The following is a 27,409-nucleotide window of genomic DNA, read 5'->3' as shown; positions in this document are numbered from 1 at the left end:
AATTAATTCTAGTTCTAAATATCATGTTAAATTAATTTTTAATAATCCATGTCTATTTGTTGTAGGAGAAAAATCTCCCACTAAAGACAAAGCTTATTAAGTAAGCATTTTTTAATCATTCAGCATGACAGAGCACTGCAGATCATTCTTCTTTCCCTGAAAGGCAACCTGTTACAAATTCTGTGCCATTTCTCAATTCAGAGAATTACAGCTGCCTTTTCCCTTTATGTCTGATCTTCCACCTTAATCATTTCAAGTGAATTCCAAAAATGTAGAAGGTAGAATGCAGTTACCATCTTTAATAAAGTCAGTCCTTACACAGAATTTTTTATTTTCAGAAAGTTGTGTAACTTGCATTTCACAAACATGAAGTCAGTTCTGTTAATACTAGCTCATACAAAGCTGCCAATGACATTGTGAAACATACACAGAATGAGGCCTCTTAATTAACCATCTCCTTACTCATTAGAAGTACTCAGTTGAGATATTAAAATTATTGGTTAAAAAAATTTGGGTACACAAAGAAACTTAAAAAGAACTGTAGTGTACTGCTTCATTAATCCTGTATGAACAAGCCAATCTTGTGCATCCTTCAAAATTTCTGTCTTCCTAAGTCCATTGTCTAACATTTGCTTACTGTGCATTTATACATACAATTCAGCTCTACCTAAGAAAAAAATCACCTTGGCCAAGCCAGTAAGCTCTACTATCTGTAACACCTCTGCTTTTCATTTCTGCTGCATATGTTGTCAAGACTTCTTGGACAACAGCTGCATGTGAAAACACAGATTTTTTTAAAATTTTTTTTCAGATACACCAGGGCCAGGTTAGCATTCACAGTGACAGATTTTTTTTATTTTTTCAAAAACAGAACAAAGATACCAGTTTCAAATTAATTAAATTCAGCTTCTGGAAAGTTACAGGATGCAAATTATTTTCCAAGTAGCAGTTACCAAGAAACTGGATAAGACAATAGGGCTAAAACTGCCTTTTTTCCCCACCTCACATCCAACATCATGGGACTCCTCCCCACTATTGAATTTACTGAGCTATAAATGTTTGTGGCATATTCCAATTTATCTGGAACAACATTTAGTTTTCACAAAGGCCGAGTATGTGCTCATCTTGAAAAAGGCATCTATAAATTTTATTCTATCAAGAAAAAAGTTGCCCTAAACCTATGTCTGACTCATATTATTCAGCACAACAACATAGTTTTGTGTTATCATCAACTATCCTTAGAGCTAACAAAAGATTACCAAAAAGAATCTAGTCATGATAGCTACAATATGGTAACAGAAAACAAACAGAAATACTTAAAATTTTTCTTCACGGGAATTAATTCTTTCCTTTTAGCCCCTGATACTCCAAAGCCCTATGAGTTACTACAATCTTTGTCAGAAGCACTCATCTTCACTGAACAAGAGAGGTGCTGATGGATAAATACTGGAAGTTTTAGAAAATATTTTGTGGTTCTAGTTAGCATACAGAACACACCATTTGACAGCTACTAAAAAACCACTTTCATTACTTCAACTGAACTTTGTACGAGAAATCTGTGATCTAATTCTCTTCATTTTCATGTTCAGTATTGAACATCACAGCAGAACCATCACTGCTCAGTGTGACCTTGCCAGCAATAAGCTTGCATAACTTCTCAAAGGTACCACAAAGTTGATTCACTTTGGGAAAAGAAAAGATGGTTGTAAGAGGTATATAAACCACATGTCCATTGACAAATGGTTCCATGCTTTTTTCAACAACCAGTTTTCCAAGATTGTCTGAAAAACAGTTCACTGAAGGTTGGAATTTGCATTTTCTCTCAGTAGGATCATCATTATACTCCTCATGCTCTGACATAACACGGTCCAGCAGACTTCGCTTAATGATTTGTGCTGTGAAAATAACTTCACTGACCACTGCATTCTGGAGGTACTTCTCATCTTTAAGACTTGGATACACTGCTTTGAAGACCTTTACAACATACAAGAACACATAAAATGTTTATCATTATCATAGGCTTAGATTTTAACATTTGCTTATCAAAAAGAGCTTCTAAAATGTGAACATAATTCTTGATTCAATCCTGTTTTGCTTATTACTTTAAACATTTTCAGATAATAGAGAAACTAGACAATATGACTTGATTTTATATATTACAACTACAATGGCAATTAGATAAGTTAACAGACCTTCAAAAAAATCAGGCTTGTATCTGCAAGCTATACTTGTAGATCAGGAAAGGTTAAGCCCTGCAATTCTTTAATTCTTTTTAATCATTCTCTTACTTTCCACATTACTGATCGTGAGGCTCTGGTGACAGTTCCACAGCTATGTAGATTCTAAACTACTTCTGAACTGTCATCTGGAAACCAGGATTGCAGCTAAGTCTTTCATTCTGTTTTTAGAGTAAAACATTAAATATGCTCTCACAGATGCAGAGAATGCTAAAAAATAAATTGTGACATCAAAATCTGTGAACTTGCAGTGTGTTTTACACTGAGCTATACTCCAAGGCAATCAAGGCAACTAGGCAGGCAATCACATTCCCACTAGTTTACTAGGAAATGCTTTATACCAACACGCTACCACTGAAGTTCCACGGTCTATAACTATTCCTTCTTACTTTCTGATTACATCTTGAAATGTTGATGTATTCCCATAAATAAGTTACATAATAAATTTAATAATCCAGGTTTGATAAGAAACACATGAGATATAACAATCTTGTTTAAACTCAAAGGATACTGCTGTCAAAACTCCCTCCATAATGATCCTGTAACAGAAGATAATGAAAGCAATTTCTAGTATGTGTCAGTCACCTAGACATATTTCCAAGTTTGCTGAGCATTAAAGAGCACTTCACGATTCTACTAAGGGCAGTAGATGACAGGTGAAATTTCAAGTGTGTAGAATGTCTTTATAGCTTGGAAACTACAAAAGACATTCCCATGATGTCACTTGACATTTCACATCAGGTCACAAGTCGCTTAAAGATACATATAGATCTTCAAACAAAGAAGTGAAATATTAGAATATGTTCACTGCAACAAATAATTTAAGGCCTCACAAGATTGAGAAAAAACCCAATATATTTCTCTTTTTGCATTATTACTTCATATTTTCTCTGAAAAAAACCCATCCTTTGATTTATACCACATGGCACTTAGATGCATTAGGCTTTGTCGGTGTGACACACTGCAACACAAAGCAGAGTAATTTACAAAAATATTATCTGATGTTATCTAAAGAAAAAGCCATTTAGTGCTGAAAAACAAAGAGGTTTGATGTGGACCACCAAAGAACAGGGTACCTGGCAAGATCCCATGCCTCTGCAAAAACCAGAACTGGCTACCTGAAAACACCGAGATCAGCATGTAACATCAAATGCTACTGAGTAAGGCAAACTACACAAAAGAGGTCCTGTCAATCAAATTTCTGGGAAATGCCATCCTTCTGACAATACATTTGACAAGAATATGCAGTTCTTCGCAACACACACTCTGTTAGAAATACTTTTTTATGCTTTTATTTTTTATGCACCTGAAAAGTCTGTCAGTGCCAACAACTACATGATGAAAAAATGAATGATTAGAGGAACTATTATAAAAATAGTGTCACTGTATACCTGGCGGAAAGGAGAATTTTCATTCTACGGATAATAGCACATTAAAATAAGAATGATTATCCATATTGCTATTTAGTGGATAACCTAAAAGTTAAAGGCCTTTATACAATTCGAAACACAAATCATGGACTTCGACTCTCTTGATCTGATGGTGTATGTTAATCAGAGCTAAGACTGAATAGCAATAGCAGACCATAGTAAGAACACCTTCACAGGCAGGTCATGGAAAATCTTATTCTTTATTCATCCTCCTAAAGGAAGAAAATAATACTTACTGTTTTGTAAACTCCTTCAGTGGGTTTCTCAGACTGAGCAGATTCACTGGTTTGAGGATGTTTTCTAACAAACACACCTATTTGGGTACAAAACCCAACGTTCTCCATTCCTGTTGGTGGGTGCCCTACACCAGTAAATTCCACTGAGTAATCATAGCGTCTAGCAGTCTCTAGAGCCCTGTGAAAGACAAATTATTCCAATCATACTAAATATTCATCTTTTAATGTGATAAAGATGCATTCTCTAACAGAAGCAAGACCCTGTGAATGCTTAAGCATAATTTCTGTAATAATACTCACATGCCTGAAGATAAGCACTGTCAAAATTTGCTGAATCAGAGCTGTAATCATATGCCTACCATAGTCTGAATCATTTAGTATCGGTAATTTAGGCAACCAAACATTACTGTTATTTCTAAAATATCTGCATAGAATATACATGTTCACAGTTGCTTACTCACTGTCTTAAATGCACTGAAAGTGAGCGAAAAAATACCAATTTTAGAGAACAAAATTGAGAAGACCCAATAAAAAACATACACACCCCAAAAGCACAAGACACCATTTGTTAATAGAAAAAAAAAAAAAAGGTTTCTTGTAAACGTGTAAAGAGTAAAGTCTACCTAATCAAGGTTACAACAATGTACATGACATCTAAATGGAAACCAATCTTCTAATACTGTACATCAGCCAGTGTGAAAAAAGTGATGGGGCTGGGAACTAAAATGGCACTACCTACCTGCATTATTCTCTGTGAAGAAATAGTAAACTAAATTAGTATCTCATGTATTTTAGATAATATTGCAATACTTTGATTTTACAACACAAATGTAAAGACTTTGATATTTGCAGCACAAAAAAAAAAAAAAAAAATCACTCTTTCAGTGATATCAGTATTTTTAATTCACATATATCCAAAAGCAGAATCTAAATTCACTTTAAGTCTTCTAAATGGTCTCTAAGGTATTCATCCTTTAGCTAATAATGCAGGCAGGTTTTACTATGATTATTTAGGGAAAAATATATGCTTCAAGCTTTGCAAAACTATATACTCAAAAAATCACTGCATAATTTAAAGTCTATGGCAGAAACAACCTAAGTGGCAAATTTTCCAAGATAAAATTTCTGACCAAGAGTTGGCTATTGAGGTATGACATCCTTTACTGTACCATGTATTTTCTTCCACAACTGCCTGACAGTTGAATGATATCACAGGATATATATCCCACTCCCTCTTTTTTTTGTTTTTATTACATCTACCGATACTAGAGTAAGATGTATCTCATGCAACACTCTGTCACGTACATATATTTTGCATAAAATCTTTCATTGTGCCATGATCCACTAAACTACCCTTAACTTTATTCAACATGCTCTGCTCCTGTGATTATTTGATAAATCTGCTTGCATACTCTTACAGAAAGGTCTGGACTAATTGAGTGCTTTGATTACACACCATACAGAGAGTAAGCACATTTCTCAGGTTTTTATGAAGCATTTCTATAGCAGGGTATTAAGTGAAAAGGTTAATTAATACCTTACACTTCAAATGCATTAATTGTAATGAAGATATGTAAAAGGGAAAGTAAAAGTTTTAAATATTTTTGCAGAGCAGTTACAGTAAAAGCAAGCCAACTTAACAACCATCATTAAATGCAAAACCCACAAAGCATGCTTAACTATTCATAACAGCAAAGAAATGTTTCACCAGATCAGTAGGTGTGAAACTCCACTGACACCAAACCATATACACAAACCATTCTGAAAACATATAGGTGTTCCTTTCTGACATTACTGAACACTCAAAGCTGTCTGCATACGATGTTCAGTAAACTTACCAGCTTTGAAATTGCACTCGGTTCCATTCAAATTTGTGGTCTGGATGCCTGAATAATGTCACTCCCGGAAACAAAGCGTTAAATTCAGAATTTGGAGTACTGATCACAACTATGCTTGGAGCCATGAAACCAAACACCACTTCAGGAAACTTCTTCAGTTCTGATTCTTCCAGGTGCTCTATTCTATAAAGGATAAGTTTCTCTTGTATCTTTAAAAACACCCTACTATATTTTAATCATCTTAAAAAACAGTCAAAAAAAACCCCAAACCCATATCTGTACCTTGTAATTTTAAGCCTAGCTCTGCAATATTAGCACTGGCACTGTGGCTGAGTGGCAGCTTAGACGTTTTTGTCTGAGAAAATTTCCTCTTGCTTTTTGGACTTTTTCATCAATATCCTTTTCCCACCATAAGCTAGCACCACTTGAATTTCTTAGTATTCTTAATTTAAGCACAAGTTAGAAAATGCCACATTCTGCTACTCTTTTGATCAAGTCTGTTTAGAGTATGGACAAAATTCCAAACTGAACCCTTATGAACTTAGGAAAACATAGTATGTTGGCCTAATACTTACAGTTCAATACAAGTTACCAAGTCAAAACCAAGCATGCAAGGATCTTTATGGGCAACTGAACCGTGATGCAAGGTAACAGTTAGGGATCTTTCAGCTGGCTGCAAATAATCAACAGGAAGAGGAGACAACCTATGCCTACAAAAGTGTTAAAAACACAATGTCATAGAAAGGACCTTAGAACAAGATAAATGGTGCTTGTAGCTGAACTAGCTAACACCCTACATAGATACCTTTTAAATCTCAAAAAGGTTAACTATTTTACACAGATTAAAAAAACAGAATGTCTAATATAAACACTTTTTATGACTATCTACAATAGGACAGAAAGCACAGAGGAGTTAATTCAGCAGTTGTCCTTCATGTTTACAAAAATTTCCACTATACTCTCAAGCCACTTGGAAAATCACTTGTAAATTCTGATAGTAGCTCAATTCTAGACACACACAGTAAGTCTGGCTTAGACACGCTTTACAGGATTTTGGGGGAAGTTATTAGGCAAGCATATTAACCTATTTTTTCCAAATAAAGTAGACTAAGAACTAAAATATATGGGCAAATTTCATTTTGAAATACTGCATCAGACAAAACACACAATAAACATTAAATATAACAAAAGGCTACTTTTCTTCATTCTTGAGAAAGAGCAAGTGATGTCAGCATCTACATCCTACGCATTCATTGAAACCATATGAATCAGCTCCCAAGAGAGAAACTTTGGTGTTCCTCACCAGTCTGACCCATGCTTCAAAGATCACATAAACATCACATTTTAGAGCCTTCTAAGCCAGACACAAAACATTGAGCTAACCTTCACATTCTGAAAATGTTAACAAGGTTAAAGTTCCCACCACGGTGACTAAAAGAGTTACATGCACATTTTAAAAAGATCAGATTTGCATACCACAGTAATGTCATATATGAGCCTAAACAGATACTACTAACACAATGTATTAGTACCTTTACAAACAGTGTATTTCTCAGATGTACATACCTTCAGAACCATTCCATGACTTGAACCTTTACTACGTTAGGTGATGTTATGGGCATCTACAGCCCAGTAGTCCCCAGACACAGGTGCAATGTAACTAATTGTAGTGGTTTAACCCCAGCCAGCAACTAAGCACCACACAGCTGCTCACTCACTCCCCCCCACACCCAGTGGGATGGGGGAGAAAATCGGGAAAAGTAAAACTCGTGGGTTGAGATAAGAACGGTTTAATAGAACAGAAAAGAAGAAACTAATAATGATAACACTAATAAAATGACAACAGTAATGATGAAAAGATTGGAATATACAAATGATGCACAGTGCAATTGCTCACCACCTGCCGATCGACACCCAGTTAATCTCTGAGCAGCAATCCCCTGCTCCCCACCCCCCCAGTTTCTATACTAGATGTGATGTCACATGGTATGGAATACCCTGTTGGCCACTTTGGGTCAGGTGCCCTGGCTGTGTCCTGTGCCAACTTCTTGTGCCCCTCCAGCTTTCTCACTGGCTGGGCATGAGAAGCTGAAAAATAAGGACTTTAGACTGAACATTACTTAGCAACAACTGAAAACATCAGTGTTATCAACATCCTTTGCATACTGAACTCAAAACATAGCACTGCATCAGCTACTAGGAAGACAATCAACTCTATCCCAGCTGAAACCAGGACACTAATTAACAACAATGGATAGCTCTTCATTCACCAAGCTGGTATTTCTGCATTTACCCTCATTTTGAAATTCTTTACAAGAAATTATGTAACATGCAACTAAGTCAAGCCAAATACAAACCTTAAATTAACACAATGCAAGAGCTTACATTTTCTCTTTCATTATACTTGTACAGATATCTAGCCCAGATAACACTTCAATGCAACTGCAGAATTTCAGCATCCAGAGAAGCGTGCAGTCAGCACATCCTAAATCTGCCACCTGCAAATTAGATATTAAACAATGTGTAAATGCTGCATATTTCCAAGTAATTTCAGAGACTTTAATAAAATAAAAATTCCATATTTATGTCAAAATAAATTTTTAATGATAGAATAAAGCATTTCACGATCATAACTACATTTACAGTTGCAAGCAGGACAGACAGGGATTTGAAAATTCTTTTAAAAAAAATTATATGAAGATCCTACAAGATTATTTAAATGGATTAACCTTTTGTATTTGTTTATGGCTGTAATAACATGTAGAACATCTCACTGGCTGTGGAGAACATCTTCCACGTGAAGGCATATTCCCTCATAAAACAGTAAGGTATGTTTCTAAGTATTAAAGCTGCAGCAATTTTCACATTCACCACTGCTTTTCACTGGACTCCATCCAAAACACTGAGAAGAGGCTTACCAGCAGCCAACTTAGCAGCAAAGGATCTGCATAAAACAAGTTTACAGGCTCAGTCTAATGTTTAAGTGGGGAAAGCTGGGGATATTCAGACCACAAAGTCAAATATATAATATATATTCTCTCCTGTAAGCTTAAGAGGTGGTTCAGTACACAAACCAAACCCCTCTGTTCTTTCTCAGACTAAGTCAACATTGAAGCACACTGCTCAGTTCTCACTGTGAAAATCCTGAATTGTTTCTATTCAGTTTACCTCTACCCTGTGGGTAAACAGAAAGTTTACCCTCCCCGCCCCCCCATTTTACATCCTAAATCAGAAAATTCAAACTTTTCAGTACGGATGCAACAGTCCTGAATACGTTCTATTTAAAAGCAGATTACAGTGCCATGACTTCATAGACTGTATTAGATTTTTATTAGCTACTAGAAGTATGATTATGTGAGGGCACCGCAGGTGCATTTCTCATCAATTTCTTGCATGCTCCCTAAGACATTAACATCAGTTTCAGAGTTAAACACTGAAGACAGAGGTATTTCTCAACTTTTTGCATTTTGGGAGGAGGTGCTGGGGGTGGGGGGAGGACATATTAGAAGAGAGCAAACACTACACAACATTACTTAAATAATTTAACTTTTCAAAATGAGTACCAAAACAAGAGCCCTGGTATATTGCGGGGGGGGGGGGGGGGGGGGGGGGGAACAGAATGGGGAGACAAGACCTTAAGAAAGTGGAGGAGAGTTAGCCTCACATAATCCCACACTCTTAATGTCACTTCTCCTCTGAGAGCATCCACGTGAATGATGAGGTAAACCTGATATCGTATACGGAACTAACAGCTCTAGAAAGCAAAACCAAACTATGATGAAAGAAGCTTGAACCAAAATCCTCAGCATTAAATTAAAACCAGAATGTCCCCTACTCTCCAAAACAGGTTAAGGCATTTTTCTTGTTTAGATTTTTCCCCCTTCCCATCAATTAATATTAACTATATGCACCCCTGAAAAACAAAACATGATCATCAAGTGTCTGCTAAGGCAACTCAGTTTTAACAATAGCTCCTCCACTACTGTTGTTTGGTAATTAAGTCAGCAGGTTATCTATGCATTTCCTGTCTTCCTGAGATACCTAATGTTAACTTTTTTCAAATCTATAAAAATACAAAACATACCAACCTTCTTAGGTTTGTATTTCCCCACTAAATCTTTAACGAACTGGTAGCGTTGTTTGTACAAAGGAGGTGTAAATTTAATAATTCCTGTAAACTGTTCTTCTTGAAAGTTCTTATCCATAGTATTTTGCTAGTGCTAAAATAAAACCCTCTTATTTTCTGAAGTACTTTATAATGTATCAAATTACAAAGTCTGCTGTTTTCAGTGCTGTTCAATTCACAATTAAGCAGGGGTAGACCTGATCCCAGTTCTATTCAGAGAATGACAAAAAACATAGGAATTAACAAAATTATGCACTAACTACTCCCTCCACATAAAATGATGTAAATAACCTTTTTATAAAACAATTATAATCATACACAATCCTAAAAAAGCAAATTTCATAATTCGTCACTCTCCATCCAGCACACCTACATAGTGTTCACAAAACTGCAACATATTTAATCTTCCTTAGCTTTTCCGCAAGAGCGGAAAAACAAATAATTCCTCGCTCAGGTGCCTGCTTTCTTGTCTCTCATCTATCATTTGTTTTATCTTACAATTCAGATTATTTTATATCTAGATTTGTGCATGTATGGCTCAAAACAATTTCTACAACATAGCAAGAAGCAGGAAATACCTGAATAATTACTATGTTGTGCAAGAGGAAATGTCCTGCTAGGCCTTAGCTTTAGACTTACTATGAGCTGAACCTAGTTATTAGTGCCTGCATTTTATAAATAAGCTAACATAATTCAACATGGCATTAGAGTCATAACCATTAGTGCATTTCCAACTCTCCCACCTTTCATTAAAAACTACATTTTTAGCACACATAAATATTTAACAAGAAATATCCCCACTAAAGCTAAAAATAAGGCCCTAATGAATGATGAACAAACTCCACAGGAACGGCATAAGTGAAGGAACGTAGTCCTGTGGCCACATGGCTTTCCAGAGCCCTTCTGCCAGGTGACAACTGCAGCCCAGGGCTCACTAGCAGATCTAACAGGCACCAGGTCCAGCACAACCAAAGCAGCTGGGCTGAGCATGCTGGCAACTTGACTGCCCCATGAGGTCTTTTATCCATAAGTATAAATATGTATTTATATATATATATATGTACAAAGCCAGGAAATAGGCTCAGTCTTCAGGCGTCATCTGCCTCCTCGGGAGAAAAGTGAGCCTGTTGGACTCCCCTCACCAGATCCCCACACGCTCCTGGCCCGCAGGCTGCGCACCAGCCCTCCCCAGGCTCCGCGCCAGTTAGCCCGCGGCTGCGCCAGCCCTCCCTTCGCCGGCCAGGGCCGCCTCAGCCCCAGCCCTCACGGGCACCACGTCTCGCCCGGGGCCTGCTCCTGGCTGTCCGCAGGGGCCGCGAGGGGTAGGGCGGAGCGGCGCTGGCCGCCCCCGACCCCTCAACCGTCACTTCCTCACACCCCCGACCCCTCGACAGCCATTTCCTCACGCCCCCGCCCTTCCCCAGGGGCTCCCGCGCGCGTCTCTCTCCATCTTCTCTCCCCGGCGCTGACCTCCCGCCTCGCGCAAACAACCGCCTCCCCTAGCGTGCAGCGTCACGAGCGCCCGCGCGGCGGGAAGGGCGCGCGCCGCCGCCGCCTCAGGCGGGAGCTGCGAGCGGCCGGCCCGGCCCCGCGTCCTTCCGCGGGGACCCGCGCAGTAGGGAGCAGGCCTTCGCCGGGGCGCCTGAGGAAAAGGGGCCGCCTTCGCCTCTCGTCTCCGCCAGGCCTGTACGCCTGCGTACGGATTTCTGAGTCAAACCTGCCCCTTCGAGCGGAAAGCCTCGACGCTTGGGCGGCGTCGGGAGCGCTGGGAAGCTGCCGCCCCGCAGCAGCTGGCGGAGTCTCCTCAGCCCCGGGCTATGACTCCCTGCGGCCGCACAGCAAAACCCTTATTTACGTCTTTTAACGTAGGGAGAACGTCCTCTAATCATCTTTAATGCAAGACCATAGATGAATAACTAAACGTCCGCCTGTTGTATTTATGTCTGCCCGTGCCAGCCTCCGTGTAATTAAAAGTGATTGGCGGGGTGTGTGTGTCCCTAACTTTTACACAAAAAACCCAAAATCCCACTAACTCCTCGTGCTACTTCTTCTAGGTTCTGTGTGAGTCGGTACAGCTCCGGTGCCTGCAGACGTGTGTTATTGTCCGTAGGGGCAACTTAACCCTATTGCTCTGGTCGTGACATGCAGTGAAAGAGGTCTGCCAGGGTGAGGTAGAGACTACCAAAAAAAAAAAAAAAAAAAAGAAAACACACGTCTTTTGCAGGATTTCATTCAGTATTTTCCGCATTGGGGCAAGATTTGTCTCTCAAAAAGCAGGCAGCTGTTTGGATGCACAGTGAAAGTAGAAAGGAAAACATGGCTCTACATTTCCTGTTACTTTTTCTGTTCACAAGTATGTAAAGTGTTTTGCTAATCACAGGGTGGGGCGGCTATATAAAAAGGGTAGTGGATATTGTATGCCTGGGACCTAAAAGAAGGAAGGAGGATTCTGGTAGCAGTGAGGGTAGGGATTTGTTAACTAAATTAGACCACAATTCAATATTTTTTGTTTTAGTTTTCAGAAAATACTAGAAATTTATATGTTGATATCTGCCTGTGATGGCTTAAACTTGAGTCTTGGCTAACATTTTAAGTTTTCCAGGATGTGGCCTAGACAAAGCATATATAGCTAACAGCAGATTAGCTATGTTGTTTACTCAATAGCTAGGAAATGTATGTAAGTGTGCTTGCAAACTGGCAATCCATACTTTTTTTTTTCAGATATTTCAAGTAATTAGAATGGTTCCATTCTGTTCTAACTTCTTTGTTTTTCAGGTTTTGGAATACTATCACAGTTAGCTTTTCTTTATATTAATTTTGGTTTATGACTGACTGGTAGAAATAGGGAGCTGTCTGTGCAATTTTACAATTGTTTCTCATCTAACAGTGAAGCGCTAACAACAGTGTATCTGAGTAAGGCAGCCTGGGAATTGCTATTTCAGAGTTTGGATTGCAAACAGGCTTTAAATAAGTGTTGTAATATTACTGATCTTTACTTATATAGGAAAGTTATTTTAAAGTATATAGGGAATAATTCTCACTAAATCCCTTTGACTAGTCTAGTAAATTCATTTTTACTTTTTAATTAAGTTTTTGCTTTTTAGAAAAGAAAATACACGGTAATTGAAATAAGGGTATGAATACCTTGTTTAAGAAAAAAAGAAGATAGGTCGGAGGCTCTTTGTTTTACAACTCAGTTGCTCTTTTTGGCTGTTGAGTCATTGTTAAACCTTGAACTATCATTTAGTACCTATGTCTCAATTAGACAATCTATAAATTATGCATAATATTTTTTTATCTCAGAGAGATACTGTAAAGTTTATTAATAGAAGTCTTTCATTTCATGGCTTAAAATGCTATAGATTCTGGTATCCTGTAAAATTCTACTCATAATTCAGTATGACATTCTCAAGAATAAAAAAGGATAGGAAGAACAGTAGTAAAGATATAGTATACAGTAAAAGTAAATTCATAACACATTGTGAATTCACACAATTTCCTAACAGTTTGTGAGACTTCATCCCAAAATGTACCACTGTAAGTGAAACCTTCAGAATTACCAGATGTTTAATTCTCCATTATCAAACAATACCATCACAGAAATAACTTTTTTGATTGTTCCATATTGGGTGGTGGAATTGGATGGAGATCCAATCTTTTGAAGTTTGGCAACATGAAAGAGATGGAGACTGCTATAAGCAGTTTTAAGCTGGACAATCTGCTTTGACTCCAGGGTGTCTGATCTTTTTCTTGCTAGAAAAAAGTTTTGAAAAATTCTTCTGATTATTCCCCATTACATAGAATATTTTTTTTGTATTATTCTCTCACTGAAAAAAAACCCATCTTTGATTTAGTCTGTCTAAAGTTTTGGGTGGAATTTTCCTTATGCAGTGGTAAATCTACTTAACAGTCTCAAGGAATCATAGAATAATTTATGTTGGAAGGGACCTTTACGGTCTAGTGCACCCCCTGCTCAAAGGAGGTCCAAGTCGATGACGTTCCTCAGAAATTCAGTTCAAAGGTATTTTTCACATCACAATCTGTACTTTTGAACTGAATATTCAAGTTGTATTCAGTTCACTATGCCCACAAATGAAGCAGGTTATTTTTAGAGAAGCCTCTTACTTTTGTACCATACAGAGAGCAACAAATTGTATGACTATGCTGGAATAAAAGCATCTCACAGTATAAAGTCATGAATCAAGAAGTCCTAAACTGCTGAAACTTATTTTATCCTTCAGTAATTGGGATGAGAAAGGCAACTGTACTTTCCCTTTAAAGTTGCAGTGCATATAATTAAATGTGCTAGCAAAAGAAATCTAATGCAGCACTACTGCCAGAAGACACTAGTCCACACTGATATTTGACAGGAAAACACATGCAGCAATACTGCTTAATCTATAAATCAAGAACTAACCACCATTCTTCTCAAAACAGATTCAAAGGATGTTTAGTGACTAAGTACTAGTATCTTTCTCCTCAGCTTTAACTAACAGATTAGGCCTATTTGAGAAAATTCAGAAAATTTCTGAAATCTGTGTGAATGACAAGGGAGGCTAGGCTTTTACATACAGATCACCATACTCTTACTTTTTTATAATTATATATAGTTCCTTGCAGTTTGCAAGTGAAAATCACCTCCTTGCTGATTTTTTGGTGCTGTTTTTTGGTTTGTTTGTTTGTTTGCTTTGGTTCTCTTCTGTGTAAAGACAAGCTGGGATGCCTGAGGGAAGAGAATCTAATTTGGAGCAAATGGTTTTATAGGCTGCAGCTATATCAAAGGTTTCAGCATCACCACCAAAGAGGGACTGCGTAAGAAGTACAAAAATGTTACCTTATACTGAGGAAAAACACTGAGGTTTGGAACATATTGACTAAATATTCCAACAGGAAAAGATAAATGCATGAAAACACAATTTGGGTAATATAAATTATAACAGAAATACAGGCTGTCTTGAAGTGATTATACAAGGCAAATTTAAGTGCTCAAAGAGTCAAAGGTACCCTAAACAACAACAAAAATACCACTCAGCTTCAAGGAAAAGCTACTACTCTAGCTAACTGTCTCCAGAACAAGACTACTTCACTGCTGTAAGGACACTTTCTTAGAATTCATTTTGTGATTAGTTCTTTAATTTCATATGGGATTGTTAAATGGATATTTACTGCATCAAGACGGTAAAGTCCTGTGATAAGTAATGAAGGTTTTGTGAACATCTTTGGAAATCGTCCGAGATGGGAAAAGAAAGCCAAAAGGAGGCTGGTGAAGCTATTCCTAGAAAAGGGCAGTGAAGAGCCTAGATAGCAGAACAGGCAGTTTGGAGAAACTGTTAACTGTCAGGGCCTCAATAAGAACACTTTTCTGCTATAGTATGAGCTCTAAGGTACAGTAAAGGGCCAGAGTAATGAAGATGAATTACTGTGCCTCAGGTTTTCAATGTGTAATGTATAGTGAAGATACTCTAATGTTACTTCCAGCAGTATTTAACTCCTCGTTTTTACATTCAAAATCTAATTAGTTTGAAATAGCACACACGTAGAGATGCTATTTCCATGCACGCTTCTGTACCAACTTCTCTCTGTAGCTGTTTCCTGGCGCATTGAGCAATGTGGATCCCTTCTCTGTGTGTACAACTGAATGTATTTTGTCCCACTATGCCCACTCTGCAGTCATTTCCGTGGACTCTCAGTTATTTTTTTTGCACAGTCATTTGATGTTTAGAATCTCTTGGTAATTCTTCTACATCGTGCATTGTCTCCCTCTTATACTTCAGGTTAAAGCTTGACACCAAAGTATGTAACTAGGTTTTTTTGCTTTTGCAAAAAAGCGTGCAGTTCAAAACCTGTTGGAAACCTTTGAATAATGAGCTAAACATAACCTGAAAATTCAAGTTCAATTCACCTATCAGATATATTTCAGGCAAAACGGGAGGATTTTATCTTTTCTCCGTTTCCTGTTAGCTTTTAAATGTAGACAGTTACTTTCTTAAATCCACCTGTTCGTTTTCAAAAGCATTAACCTATTTCCAATGGTTCTGAGTCTGCATGTAGCATTACTATCTTCAGAAAGAGGTGTTTGGCTTGAATTCAGCAGCAGGGAACAGTTACTGTTTTCTTGGCGTATGATTAAGATTCTCTCGAGCTGCCCTGCCATTGCCAGGTCCCGGCTGGAGGAGCGGGCCTCATAACCAGCACTAGTTTCAAGTGAACAGGCTTTGATGTATCCTGGCCGTGCAGCCATCAATACACGCTTCTTCACCCCAGATTCCCGCACGCTGAACAACTCCGCCGTGACTTCCTAGCTTCTCTGTTAACGTGGAGGTGGGAGACAGGCCGCCCGGTGCTCACCCTCCCGCTCCTGCTGTGCCCCGGCCTCACTACCCACGACGAGGGTGACCGATGGGACCGATTTCCAAGCCGCTGGCTTCTTAGCGCCTCGCGCCACGGTGACAGCACCTGTCCCCCGGCACACCGCAGGCTCCCCTCGCCTTCCCCGGCCGGGATCTCCCGGCCTGGAGGGCCCGCGGCCTGGACGTCAGGCGCCGCCCGGCTCGGGGCAGCCCCGCGGCTGAGGTGAGCCTCGGGCGAGGGACAACGCGAGTGCCGGCGACTCGGCAGCGGGAGGGGCGAGCTGGCGGCGGGGCGGCTCTCGCCTCCCCGGCTCCGTGAGGCGGCCGACTAAGAGAAGAAGGAGGAGGAGGCACCATGTAGCCGGGCCGCGGGAAGGGGCCGGGTCCCCAGGGGAGGGGGCGCCTCAGCCCCAGCCCCTTTGCCATCCCCTTCCCCGTCTCGTTCTCTCCCGACGCCGCCTTGCGCCGCCGCGGTCCCCCGCGGGGATTGGTCGGCTCGGCCCCGGAAGGCGAAGCCGTCACTTCCGCGGAGTCCGCCATCTTGTCAGCAGTTGGCGGAGGCAGCGCCCGGCCCGGCAGCCCGCGCTTTGGTGTGGCGCGGCCGCTCGTCCGCCTTGCAGGCCGCGTGCCGCCGCCCCGCTCCGGGCCCCGAGCCGCCATGGCCAACAACAGCCCCGCCGTCGGCGCCGGGAACTGCCAGGGGCAGCAGGCGGCCCAGCACCAGCCTGGCGCCGTCCCGCCGGCCCAGCAGCAGCTGCAGAGCGGAGCCCCCAAGCCGGCGGCCTCAGGCAAGCAGGGCAACGTGCTGCCGCTGTGGGGGAATGAGAAGACCATGAACCTGAACCCCATGATCCTCACCAACATCCTCTCGTCGCCCTACTTCAAGGTGCAGTTGTACGAGCTCAAGACTTACCATGAAGTGGTGGATGAGATCTACTTCAAGGTGAGCCTGCGGGCCGCGCCCTGGGCGCTGCCGACTCCTCGGGGCTCTGCTGGTGCCTGTCCCGAGGCGCCCTGTGGCTGGGGTTTTTGAAGGGGGAAGGCTTTGATTGCAGCCTGCGGATTCTCTCTCTGGCCTTCCTGCCCCGTATCTCGCGGTAAGGGGTGGGAGTAAATCTCCTTTTTACTGCTTAGCTGGGGGCATCCGAGGTGCTGCCTTCTCTCCCTTACAAAAGGAACATGTTTCGCGTCGGGTTTGGAGTGACGGAGTTGTAAGTTAGTTCTGAACTGGGCAGCGTGAGAGCCAGGGCAGCGGGGATGAAATGGCCGTCTAAGGACTGCGCTCTCAGTCGGAGAGAGTGGGGAGGGGACCCGATCTGCATGCCACGTCTAGACACAAGCCCACCCCGCAGCCTAGGAGTTGCCGACACACCGTGTAACTGCGCGAAAGATGTGGTGGTGACTGTAGGTGATTTCGACAGGAGTTTGCATGTGGCCTTTTTCCTCAGAGATTAGGGGCCTTCCCCCCCCCTCCATACCCAGTCAAAAACTAGTTCATTTTAGTGCTTCTCTCGGCGATAGGTAGGATGTGCTGGGGAGGTAACTGAACTGTATCAGTGCACCCATGTCTCAGTTCTTGTTTTGTTAGCAGGATTGAATCAGTTTTGCAGCGAGGCTTCCATCAAGCCAGTCTCCCAGGTAGAGGTATGCATAATTAATGCTCATCAACACAGCCACATTCTTTGTTCTGATAATGAGAGCAAAACTTAGGTAATTCAGGCTGTTGTCTTCAGTCAGCTGTACTGTGGTGGTTATTGAGATATTTTTCTCCAGTGAATAGATTCTATTTCATAATGTTACTGTGTCACTTAGTAGGTGTTAATATACTTTGATATTATAAAGAAAGAAAAGGTAGCCTTTTTGTCTCATTTAACCAGGGCAAGTCAAGTTACTTAGGGGACCATAGTTGTGAAAAACAACTCCACGGAAGTATTTAGAGATTTTTGGCATTGTTTGCAGGTACTTACGAAGACAGTGCTACTGTTTTTCCACTTAATGACAGCATTTCTCTGCTTGCGCTCTGTCATTTGGAGCGGACTACTTAATTCTCCTAATACTCAGAGTAACATAGATTGTAGACAAAGCTTTTCTTTGGTTAATTTACCAGTTGTGGCATATGAGACAGAAATAATTCATTCTATCCATCTATTCACTCAAATCCATCAGAATGGAAAGCAGCAAAGTTTATTTTTGCAAGTGATGATAAGAGCTGAAAAATTTATTGAAGAAACATTTTCAGAAAATTTGAGAGTATGATGTATTTTACATGGACCCTTTCAGACATAGTAAAAAATATTTGATGTGATTTGTCTTCTTAGTATTGGTAGAGCTCAACTGCAATAGGTCAAATAGTTCATTTGATTGTCTCAGTGTTTCATTCCGTAAGTGGCTCAATCTTAAATTGGGGAAGAATTTTGATGTGCCGTTAAATATCTACTTATTAATCCAATGTAAATAAAATTTGCTTACTGAACTTGACAGTTATTCTGACTCAAAACTGCATGCTAAATAAAGAGATAACTCAGCCCCTTATTTAATCATGACTAATAGATGTGAGGGAGAAGATAACCTGATGGTTAAGGTACTTCACTGATATTAAGATTTGTATTCTGTTCATGTTTTAAGATTCCTGAAAAGTGTTGAACAATTGTGGTGGTTTTTTGTGTTTTGTTTTGTTTTTTTAAATGAGCATGATATCCGCCATAGCAAGTGTATTTTCAAGAGTATTTGTCTTTGGGAACTGAAATAACTGTCTCATTTAAAAAAATGAAGAATGTTGGGTTCTGGATTCTCAGGAAAGATGATCTTAAGTCACACAGGCAGCTAGTGATAGGGACTTGAAGGCTTGAAGATATGGATTCTGTCTAGATATTTAAATTAATTCACTTGCAGTTCTGGTCTTCTGTTTCAGTTCCATATCTGTGAAGTGGGTGACTTCCTCTTTCTTTATCCCTGGTACTAGCACCACATGCATGTCCTCAACTTCATTTAATCTGTGTGCTTCCAAGAAGTTAACCGTATGCAGTAGTCTTTGTAGGATCAAAACTTCAAATGCTTTTTTCTGAAATGAGTATTGTTTTCAGGGCTTTGGGTTTTTTTATTGGTATCTGTCAAAACCAGCATGTTTATATTGATTGTGGCCAATAAATGTAACTGTAATTAAAAAAATTGAAGACTACTATTGTCATAGTGTCATACTTGATCCTTTGACTAAAAAATACTCTTCGGTTCCTGTGAGAGGCAAAACCGTAAGTAATCAGAAGGACGTGCAGTATTATTTATGTAGTATTTGTGAACTTCTCATATGATGCTAATAATACAGAAAGTCATAGTGGATTTTGAGTTCTACGGTATTGGCATCTCTCATGTTTCCTATTTGGATAAGACAGCAATTGTAAAACAAAAAACCCAACAATTCAGCAACTTTAGCTGTTAGTATATCTCTGGTTTCGTGTGATTGTGTACATAATTAATTTTGTTTCATGTATTGTTAAAGAATTTTAGTTTGTGAACTACAGTACAGCTTGGCCACAAACTCTTAGCCCCAATCCAGTGCAACACCATTCTATCTTTCTTTTGTCTTGTTTTTGCTTATTTTTTTAAGTTGACATGTTTAGGAAATATACTTGTTTATAGAGCCAGATGTTACTTCTCTGAATTTCACAATTTCAAATGTAGCTTAGGCAGTTTTATGGTTCTTGTTCATGACTCCTACTGTCAAATTTAAGGAATGGTGTTGGTTAACTATGTTCATGCACTCATCTGTAAATGCATCTCAAAAGATTTGAATTAGGCAAGCTTCACTCATACTTAGGAACCATTTTATCTAAGAACATCACTGCAGTTAAACAAGAAAAAACACTGCTTTTTAGATTAAAATACTACACTTTAGACATCTTTCTTTTGTCCTAATTCTAAGTGATACTCAAAAGAAATCTCTAGCTAAGCTCACTGCATAAATGTGACTTACGAATATGAGACTGTAGATTTTGACTTCTGTAGCTGTCATCAGTAGGTATCACTAAACTTGTTAAGAGGCAGTTTAAATAAAGGTAGTTGTTTAGTCACTGTAGAAGATAGTAATGATGGGGTTTGGTCATAAAGTAGTTGAAAGTATGTAGAGTATACAGTAAGCATGGGTGCTTGCATTGGTGGGTTTTTTTGGGGTTTTTCAATCATCATCTGTGATTTTGGCTATAATTTCTTAATGTGGTAATTAAAAAGGCCAAATGCTTTGCTTTAATGACAAAGCAGGCTTGATCTTGAATTTCCTAGGAGAAGACGAGCTACTTAAGATTGATTTAGGATATCCGTTGTTTAAAGTTAGGTTTGTACAGGCTGCTAAACGTTATGGAGGTTGTAATTGTCATTTTCTATCTTTCCACTCTCCACCTTTTCAGGTTACGCATGTTGAACCATGGGAAAAGGGGAGCAGGAAAACAGCAGGCCAGACAGGGATGTGTGGAGGGGTAAGTAGAAGTACGTGCCTTCTTAAATTTTTCTGTCTGGTAAATAAATTTTGCAAGCGTAGCTAAAACTTGCTTGTATGTTGGCTCAGTCCCTAGATGTGAAATTATTTATTACAAAGAGTTGATATATTCCCCTTGCTTCCAGAGCTGTTAATCCAAGTAGTGTTACTTTCTCCACGTAGCTCCGTCTGTAGATTTAATCTAGTGTTAGTTCTCATATTCTTTTGCAGATTTGGAATAATGTCTTTATTACTTCCTGTGTTGTCACCTAACTTTTTTTCTTTTGAAAGGTGCGTGGTGTTGGAACCGGAGGAATTGTGTCTACTGCCTTTTGTCTGCTCTACAAATTATTTACACTGAAACTCACTCGTAAGCAAGTGATGGGCCTTATAACTCATACAGACTCTCCATATATTAGGGCTCTTGGATTTATGTATATTAGGTAAGTATCAATATAAACAACTAATGGCTAATTTTATATACAGGAAACTGTATTAAAATATTACATTCTTTTTGTACTTAAAGGTACACACAACCACCTACAGATCTATGGGACTGGTTTGAATCCTTTCTTGATGATGAAGAGGTATGTCGGAGAGGGTAATAATTTGTTTTCTTTTGTTTCTTTTCATGTTACTACTTTAGGTTTAAACACTGTTTGATAAGGTTTTCTGTAGTTCAAATGTTGCAATGTTATGTTCTGGTAATTTCATTAATCAGTGCAGGAAGCAGGTCTGAGGTGGGACCCAGGTAATTTTTCTTAGATTTCAAAGATTTAATAGACTTTTCCATTGGTTACAATGTTACTGTGTCAAATACTGCAAACTCATGTGAAACAGGTTTATTAAATCAGAATGCAGACAGCAGGCTTTGTGAGTGTGGCTTCTGTGGAGTTATTAGAAAAAGAATTATTTTTAAGCGAGGTATAGTAAGTCTTGAGAGTGCTAAATTTGTATTTTGCATTTATTCCTGGGATAGGGGGAATTGGTGCTTACATATAAGAGTAGGAAGTACGTAGTAGAAACCAACATTCACCTTGAAAAATATTACCAAAAATCTCTGTGGTTATTATTCATGTCCTGGAATAACTAAACCCAGGATTTCTTCAGAGGAGAAACAAACAGCCTAATTACTGCATAAGGTGGCATTGTTTCTAGTAACCTTAACGTCTTTGCTAATGGGGCAAAAAAAGAAACATGAGTTGCTAACTGAAGAAGTTCAGTGAAGAGGCTGCATTATTACACAGTCAGATAGGAGAATACCTTTGGTATCGTAGTCCTGATTTACTGTCTGGAGGAATGGAGTAGGAGTTGGTGGGTGACATTTTCTCGGCCTATGAAGTTGAATATACAGTCTGCTACATATTGTTGCAATTTGTATTTATTGAGCAGGTTTTAAATCACATCCTAGATTTAAGAATGGAACAGGAAGGATCACTTGCCCTCTTCAGTGTGACAGTAGGCATCTACTCCAAGAAACTTCAAATGTTGTAGTTGCAAATGATGTCCGAATACTCATATTAAAAATAGCGTTAATTATACTTGTATGTGACTGCAATGCAGTGTATTTATTTTAAACAGCTTCTTTCATGCTAAGTATCAAAAACACTGTGCAAAGGAAACAGCTGTTACTTCAGGTAAACCTGTGTTATTGTTTGTTTGCAACAAAAATGAAAACAAATTTAAATCTTGATTGCATTGCTGTGATATCCTGCTTCTCCCCCAGGTGGTGCTAGTTAATATGAACTCCTCTGCAATGTTGTATTGTAACTTAGGAGGAGGATTGGGGTGGCTTCATTTTCAGGGTCCTACAAACAGCTTGATTCCCAGGACAATGAAGCGATCACAAGTGTGATACATTGTGCAGGTCTTAACTGGTTCATTATTCTAAGCACCTTTTTTAGTTTATACATTTCAGTTCTTGCAGATAACTGGTTATCAGCATATATTTGTTTATTGTTGTTTAAAATATCCCAGTGTATTTTTGCAATTAGTGTTTCTTTCCCAGCTGCTTTCAGTAGCTTTGTGCTATGTAGGAAAAAGTGCTTGGGGCTGCTTGTCTTAAATTTCTTACCAGTCCTGGTCAAGCTCAGTAGGATGAAGCAAATTTATATATATGGAATTATTTAAACCTACAGGATTTTTTTTGTCCAGTTCTTAAATATGTGGAAGCAGTTCATCTTTTGTCATGCTGCTGTGAAAAACTTCCCAGGATACAGAGTTACTTTTCAGAATGCTTCTTATGTTTATTTTGTTTAACTGTACATACTCTCCAGGTGCTACGTTTAACTCCTTTTTTTCTTCTTTAGATCTCTGCAGCGATTATATTTGGAAAAACTGTATATCTGAACACTTAAATGTGTGTGAGTGCAAGCAGTTTTACATTTAGATTTTCTCTTCCTGTTTAGATAACAAATCTCACTTTCCTTGTGTGCTTGCACTATAGGTTTGGGACTGACAATAGCTGACTAACATGTCCTGAGCTGTGAGAGGGCATAGCAAGAAGGCCTTCATGCGGTAATGACCCTTTTCAGAGACAATGGTCATCATGGATTATGCGTTTCCAATTATTTGTTCATTTATTTATTTTTTTACATATTTCTAAATTAGAAACCTCACTGCTTCATGGCAGTTGGTTTGCTATTGCTTCCAATTCTGTTAGGATGCCATTTTGTACTAGAGGTTTTTCTGTGATCATTTTTAGATAGGCAATGATGTAGTTCTTAAATGATTTAGGCCACAGGGTTGGGTATGATGGTACGCAGTTGTACATCCACAAAATGGAGTATTAAATGTAGTTTGAGAGGACTTCTGAACTTTGTGGCATTTAAATAAAATACAAGCTCATACCATGTAACCAGACTGTGTAAGGGGATTTCACGTTAATCTCTTCATCGACAGTCCCTTACCATCCAGATGGCTGCAGGATTAGTATGTGCCTGCATGCATATGTATTAAGTCCCATTCCCTATCTGTAACATACTGCCAAATCCAAAGGGCACAGAGTTTGAATTTTTCTAAGGAAATGTATTAGAATATGAGACAAGTAAACTTTCATAATCATGAGACTTCAATAGGGCAGTAATGTAGCAGCATTTTTTTTTTTAAATCAATAGAGAATATTTTTGACCATCAGGATATTTTTTGCTTGTATTTTGTAGGACCTGGATGTGAAGGCAGGTGGGGGTTGTGTTATGACCATCGGGGAGATGCTTCGTTCCTTCCTCACTAAGCTTGAATGGTTTTCCACATTGTTTCCAAGAATTCCTGTGCCAGTCCAGAAAACCATTGACCAGCAAATTAAAAGCAGACCTAGAAAAATCAAGAAAGATGGCAAGGAGGGAATGGAAGAAATAGACCGGCATGCAGAACGTAGACGTTCAAGGTCATATACACGTTATTTTGAAAATGAACATTAAAATGAATTTATTACCAACATTAAATGAACTTATTACCAGAAATGTGGTGTCTTTTCACTGAGAGAGATTTTAAGGCTACAGGCAAAACAGTTGATGGATGCCAATGGATTAAAATAATCAGATGATATTTGGTATTTAAGATTAAATATAGACTATGTACGTAAAGTATAAATTAGAAAGCAAAGAGGGTCCCTTAACTTGAAAAGGTTGTGTTTAATATTGAATTATCTTTTATTTTAAAAGGTCTCCAAGACGATCCATCAGTCCCAGGAGGTCTCCCAGAAGATCCAGAAGCAGAAGTCATCATCGGGAAGGCCATGGATCATCTAGCTTTGATAGAGAGCTAGAAAGAGAAAGAGAACGGCAGAGATTAGAACGTGAAGCTAAGGAGAGAGAAAAAGAAAGGCGGAGATCTCGAAGTACTGATCGCACCCTAGAACGGAGGCGAAGCAGAAGCAGGGACAGATATAGAAGCCGTAGTCGAAGTCGTGACAGGAAAGGAGATAGAAGAGACAGGGACAGGGAGCGAGAGAAAGAAAATGAACGGAGCCGTAAAAAAGAGAGAGATTATGATAAGGAAAGAGGTAGTGAGAGGGAAAAAGATCGATCTAGAGAAAGATCAAAAGAACGGAAAAGTAAGGGTGATATAGAAGAGAGAAGACACAAGGATGACAAGGATGACAAGAAACACCGGGATGACAAGAGGGATTCCAAAAAAGAGAGAAAACATAGTAGAAGTCGAAGCCGGGAAAGAAAGCATAGGAGTAGGAGCCGAAGTAAGAATACAGGTAAGCGCAGCAGAAGCAGGAGTAAAGAGAAATCAAGTAAACACAAAAATGAAAGTAAAGAGAAGTCAAATAAACGAAGTAGAAGCAGAAGCAGAGGAAGAACAGATAGTGTTGAGAAGTCCAGAAAACGAGACCAGAGTCCCAGCAAAGAAAAACCTAGAAAGCGTAGCAGAAGCAAAGAACGTTCCCACAAACATGATCACAGTGATAGCAAGGACCATTCGGACAAACATGATCGTCGAAGGAGCCAAAGTACGGAACGAGAGAGCCAAGAAAAGCAACATAAAAACAAAGATGAGACTGTGTGAACTCTTTCAGAAGTGGATCACATTGAATCCTATAAATGTTTGATTAAATCCTGCTTATTTTTTCTTAAAGTTGAGATTGTGCAGTAGTTGATGAGCACTCTTCTCCAACCTCCCTCTAGGCTGCAGATTGTCATTTCCTATTTTGGGTAGGGAAGTGCCTTTGTAAACCCATTCAATGCATTGACGGTTTCAAACCATTTGTTTAGTTTAATTCGTAATGCAGAGATTGTTCTTGCATTTTTATTGTTCAGATGTTTCTGAAATGTACAGTCTGTACATATGTCCTGAAAATGTTTTAATTCCTTTGGCATGGTTGCCATGTTGGTTAAATTTGTATGAGGCAATAAACTGCCACTAATTCTACTTTCATTTTGTAGATGTGGAATTATGGTTTGTATCCTGAAGTTAGCATGGCTGTGCTTTACATAATAGTATGGCTTTTAGGGATGGATCTTGAATTGTGTATTATAGCTGAGATATTTATGTGCATACAATGTACATTGAGGGCTGCAGATTTAGAACTTAAACACTTGTGTCCACTGTACCTGCTGTTTTTTCAAAAGCTTTTAAAATGTATTATGTTGTTGATCACCACTGGTGTGAAATTGAGAGTGGACTTTTCAAGGAGATAGTGGTTTTGAGGAAAAGATTTAGATTATGTTGGGGGTTGTTTAGTAATTCTTTAGAAGGGCTACCTCAAGCGGACACTGTAAAGGTTGACGGATGAGTACCGTAGCCATCTATGCATTTTATTTGTTTGAAAAAAATCCATGTAAGCTTCCTTTTTTTTTTTTTTTTTTAAAACACAATTTATCAATTTGTGGTCTTTTAATGTTTTTAATCAGCAGCTGCACTCTGTCATTTATGATAATCCTGGGCTAATAAAGGCATTTAAGTTGGGAAGAGGGAGGTAGGAAGAAGAAAATTATTACAAAGGATTTCAGTTTCAAGCTTCCAAAGCATTTTTATAAGTGTAAACATTTAAAGTAAGAATTACCCAATAGTGTCCTTTTTTAAGTCATATTTTCTACAAATAGTAAGGATTGCAGTTTGTGCTGAACATTTCATCTGGCAGATTTTTTTTTTAAACACTTGTTAGAAGCAAAAACCAAAATGCATTATAGAAGAAAATCATATCATTAAAGTCCAAGTCTATTTGATAGATTATTCTGATGACTTGTATACTAAGTGAGGAGAACCATCTGGAATAAACTCTCAATTAATTCCTTTGTATTGGGTGTCAGCCTTTCCCTGCATGTTCATTGAAGAGTGTTTGGGTTCCTCCACGTTTCTTTTTCAGACTAAGCGACACTTCATATGAATAAGGGATTTTATAAGGTAATAAGTACCTTATAAGGAAGATGTAGCTAACAAAGAAATGCAGCAGCCCCAAAATAGGAAGAACATTAAGTGTGACTCATTCATGATCATGAAGTGACCTGAAGATAGAAATAAATTGATATTTGTGCCTTTTTTGCTTCTGTGTGATGCAGGTCATCTAGGCATGATATTTAAATATTAGGATATTTTTTAAACCTCCAGGAGAAAACAAACAGTGCTTGAATTTCTAACAATACACTTCACTCTATAGTATTCAAAGAAGCAAAAATAACAAACTCAATTTTTTTCTTCCTCCCTGCTCTTATTTTTTTTCTGAATTGTTAGTCTTTGTCACCGTGATCCCTAGTATTCAAAATCTTTTAATACTGAGGTTGTTCAGGTATTGTCTGCTTATATTTTTGATGCCTGATTTTAAATCTGACCTTGAAACAAAGCTTAAGCTTCAATAAGTTCATTTCATTGCAGTGTAGAACTAAAATAGTGATCTCTCATTTAACATGGGAGAAAAACTTTTGGCCATTTAAGAAATTCCCTGGCTAGTAGATTATTAGAACTGTTGTTGCAGTCTGCCAGGGGATTGCACAGATTCTGTCAAAACAATGAGGACAACTTTTACCTTATTTGCCACTAGAAGATTTCTTGTTAGCTTTTAACCTTTAGCCTATAAGTTTCTGGAACAAGTATGTTCTTGGGCAGAGAGGCTGCAAGGCCAGGGTTCTGGCAGGGAAAATGGATTACTGATTTGCAGTTGTTCCTTCAGGGCTCCTCCTCCTCTGCCATTGTTGGGAAATACAGTGAAAGAATGGTTTATTTGCAGGCAAAATCCAGATATTTGAGAAACTATTTTTGATCTGAAAGTGGAGAGTGC

At 39.0% G+C, this 27,409-nt stretch overlaps 2 protein-coding genes across 9 annotated transcripts; one reads left to right on the top strand and one right to left on the bottom strand.

Moving 5' to 3' along the window:
* Positions 1 to 307: 307 nt before the first annotated feature.
* On the bottom strand, positions 308 to 11,697 carry HENMT1 (HEN methyltransferase 1). Of its 8 annotated transcripts, none has more exons than XM_030032082.2 (7): positions 10,932 to 11,697; positions 9,830 to 10,076; positions 8,127 to 8,239; positions 6,317 to 6,451; positions 5,742 to 5,924; positions 3,904 to 4,081; positions 308 to 1,974 (listed from the first exon to the last, which is right to left on the bottom strand). In XM_030032082.2, exons 2-7 carry the CDS (start codon positions 9,944 to 9,946, stop codon positions 1,564 to 1,566), a joined length of 1,137 nt encoding a protein of 378 aa, XP_029887942.1. In that variant the 5' UTR covers positions 9,947 to 10,076; positions 10,932 to 11,697; the 3' UTR covers positions 308 to 1,563. The 8 variants fall into 8 exon arrangements, with proteins under 8 accessions (XP_029887942.1, XP_029887943.1, XP_029887944.1 ...); XM_030032083.2 differs by having other exon boundaries at positions 11,338 to 11,697; XM_030032084.2 differs by having other exon boundaries at positions 11,585 to 11,696.
* A 5,050-nt stretch (positions 11,698 to 16,747) lies between these two features.
* On the top strand, positions 16,748 to 26,433 carry PRPF38B (pre-mRNA processing factor 38B). Its single transcript, XM_030032079.2, has 6 exons — positions 16,748 to 17,160; positions 20,618 to 20,686; positions 20,977 to 21,128; positions 21,212 to 21,272; positions 23,847 to 24,070; positions 24,348 to 26,433. The coding sequence occupies exons 1-6, from the start codon at positions 16,876 to 16,878 to the stop codon at positions 25,198 to 25,200; spliced, it is 1,644 nt and encodes a 547-aa protein (XP_029887939.1). The 5' UTR covers positions 16,748 to 16,875; the 3' UTR covers positions 25,201 to 26,433.
* The last annotated feature ends 976 nt before the right edge of the window (positions 26,434 to 27,409 follow it).

The sequence above is a fragment of the Aquila chrysaetos genome, chromosome 12 (genome assembly GCF_900496995.4).
Source record: "Aquila chrysaetos chrysaetos chromosome 12, bAquChr1.4, whole genome shotgun sequence".
Classification (NCBI taxonomy): Eukaryota; Metazoa; Chordata; class Aves; order Accipitriformes; family Accipitridae; genus Aquila; species Aquila chrysaetos.
Note: the sequence above shows the minus strand (reverse complement) of the source record. Positions and strands in the feature narration are given on the sequence as shown.

Excerpts from the sequence above, each read along its gene's own strand:
- HENMT1 (XM_030032081.2), bottom strand. The coding sequence starts at position 9,946 with ATGGATAAGAACTTTCAAGAAGAACAGTTTACAGGAATTATTAAATTT. Across the intron at positions 6,452-8,126 it reads AGTATAATGAAAGAGAAAAT|GCATAGGTTGTCTCCTCTTC; the intron begins GTAAGCTCTTGC and ends ACACTTTTGTAG. Across the intron at positions 4,082-5,741 it reads CGAGTGCAATTTCAAAGCTG|GGCTCTAGAGACTGCTAGAC; the intron begins GTAAGTTTACTG and ends TGTCTTTCACAG.
- PRPF38B (XM_030032079.2), top strand. The coding sequence starts at position 16,876 with ATGGCCAACAACAGCCCCGCCGTCGGCGCCGGGAACTGCCAGGGGCAG. Across the intron at positions 17,161-20,617 it reads TGGATGAGATCTACTTCAAG|GTTACGCATGTTGAACCATG; the intron begins GTGAGCCTGCGG and ends CCACCTTTTCAG. Across the intron at positions 21,273-23,846 it reads CCTTTCTTGATGATGAAGAG|GACCTGGATGTGAAGGCAGG; the intron begins GTATGTCGGAGA and ends TGTATTTTGTAG.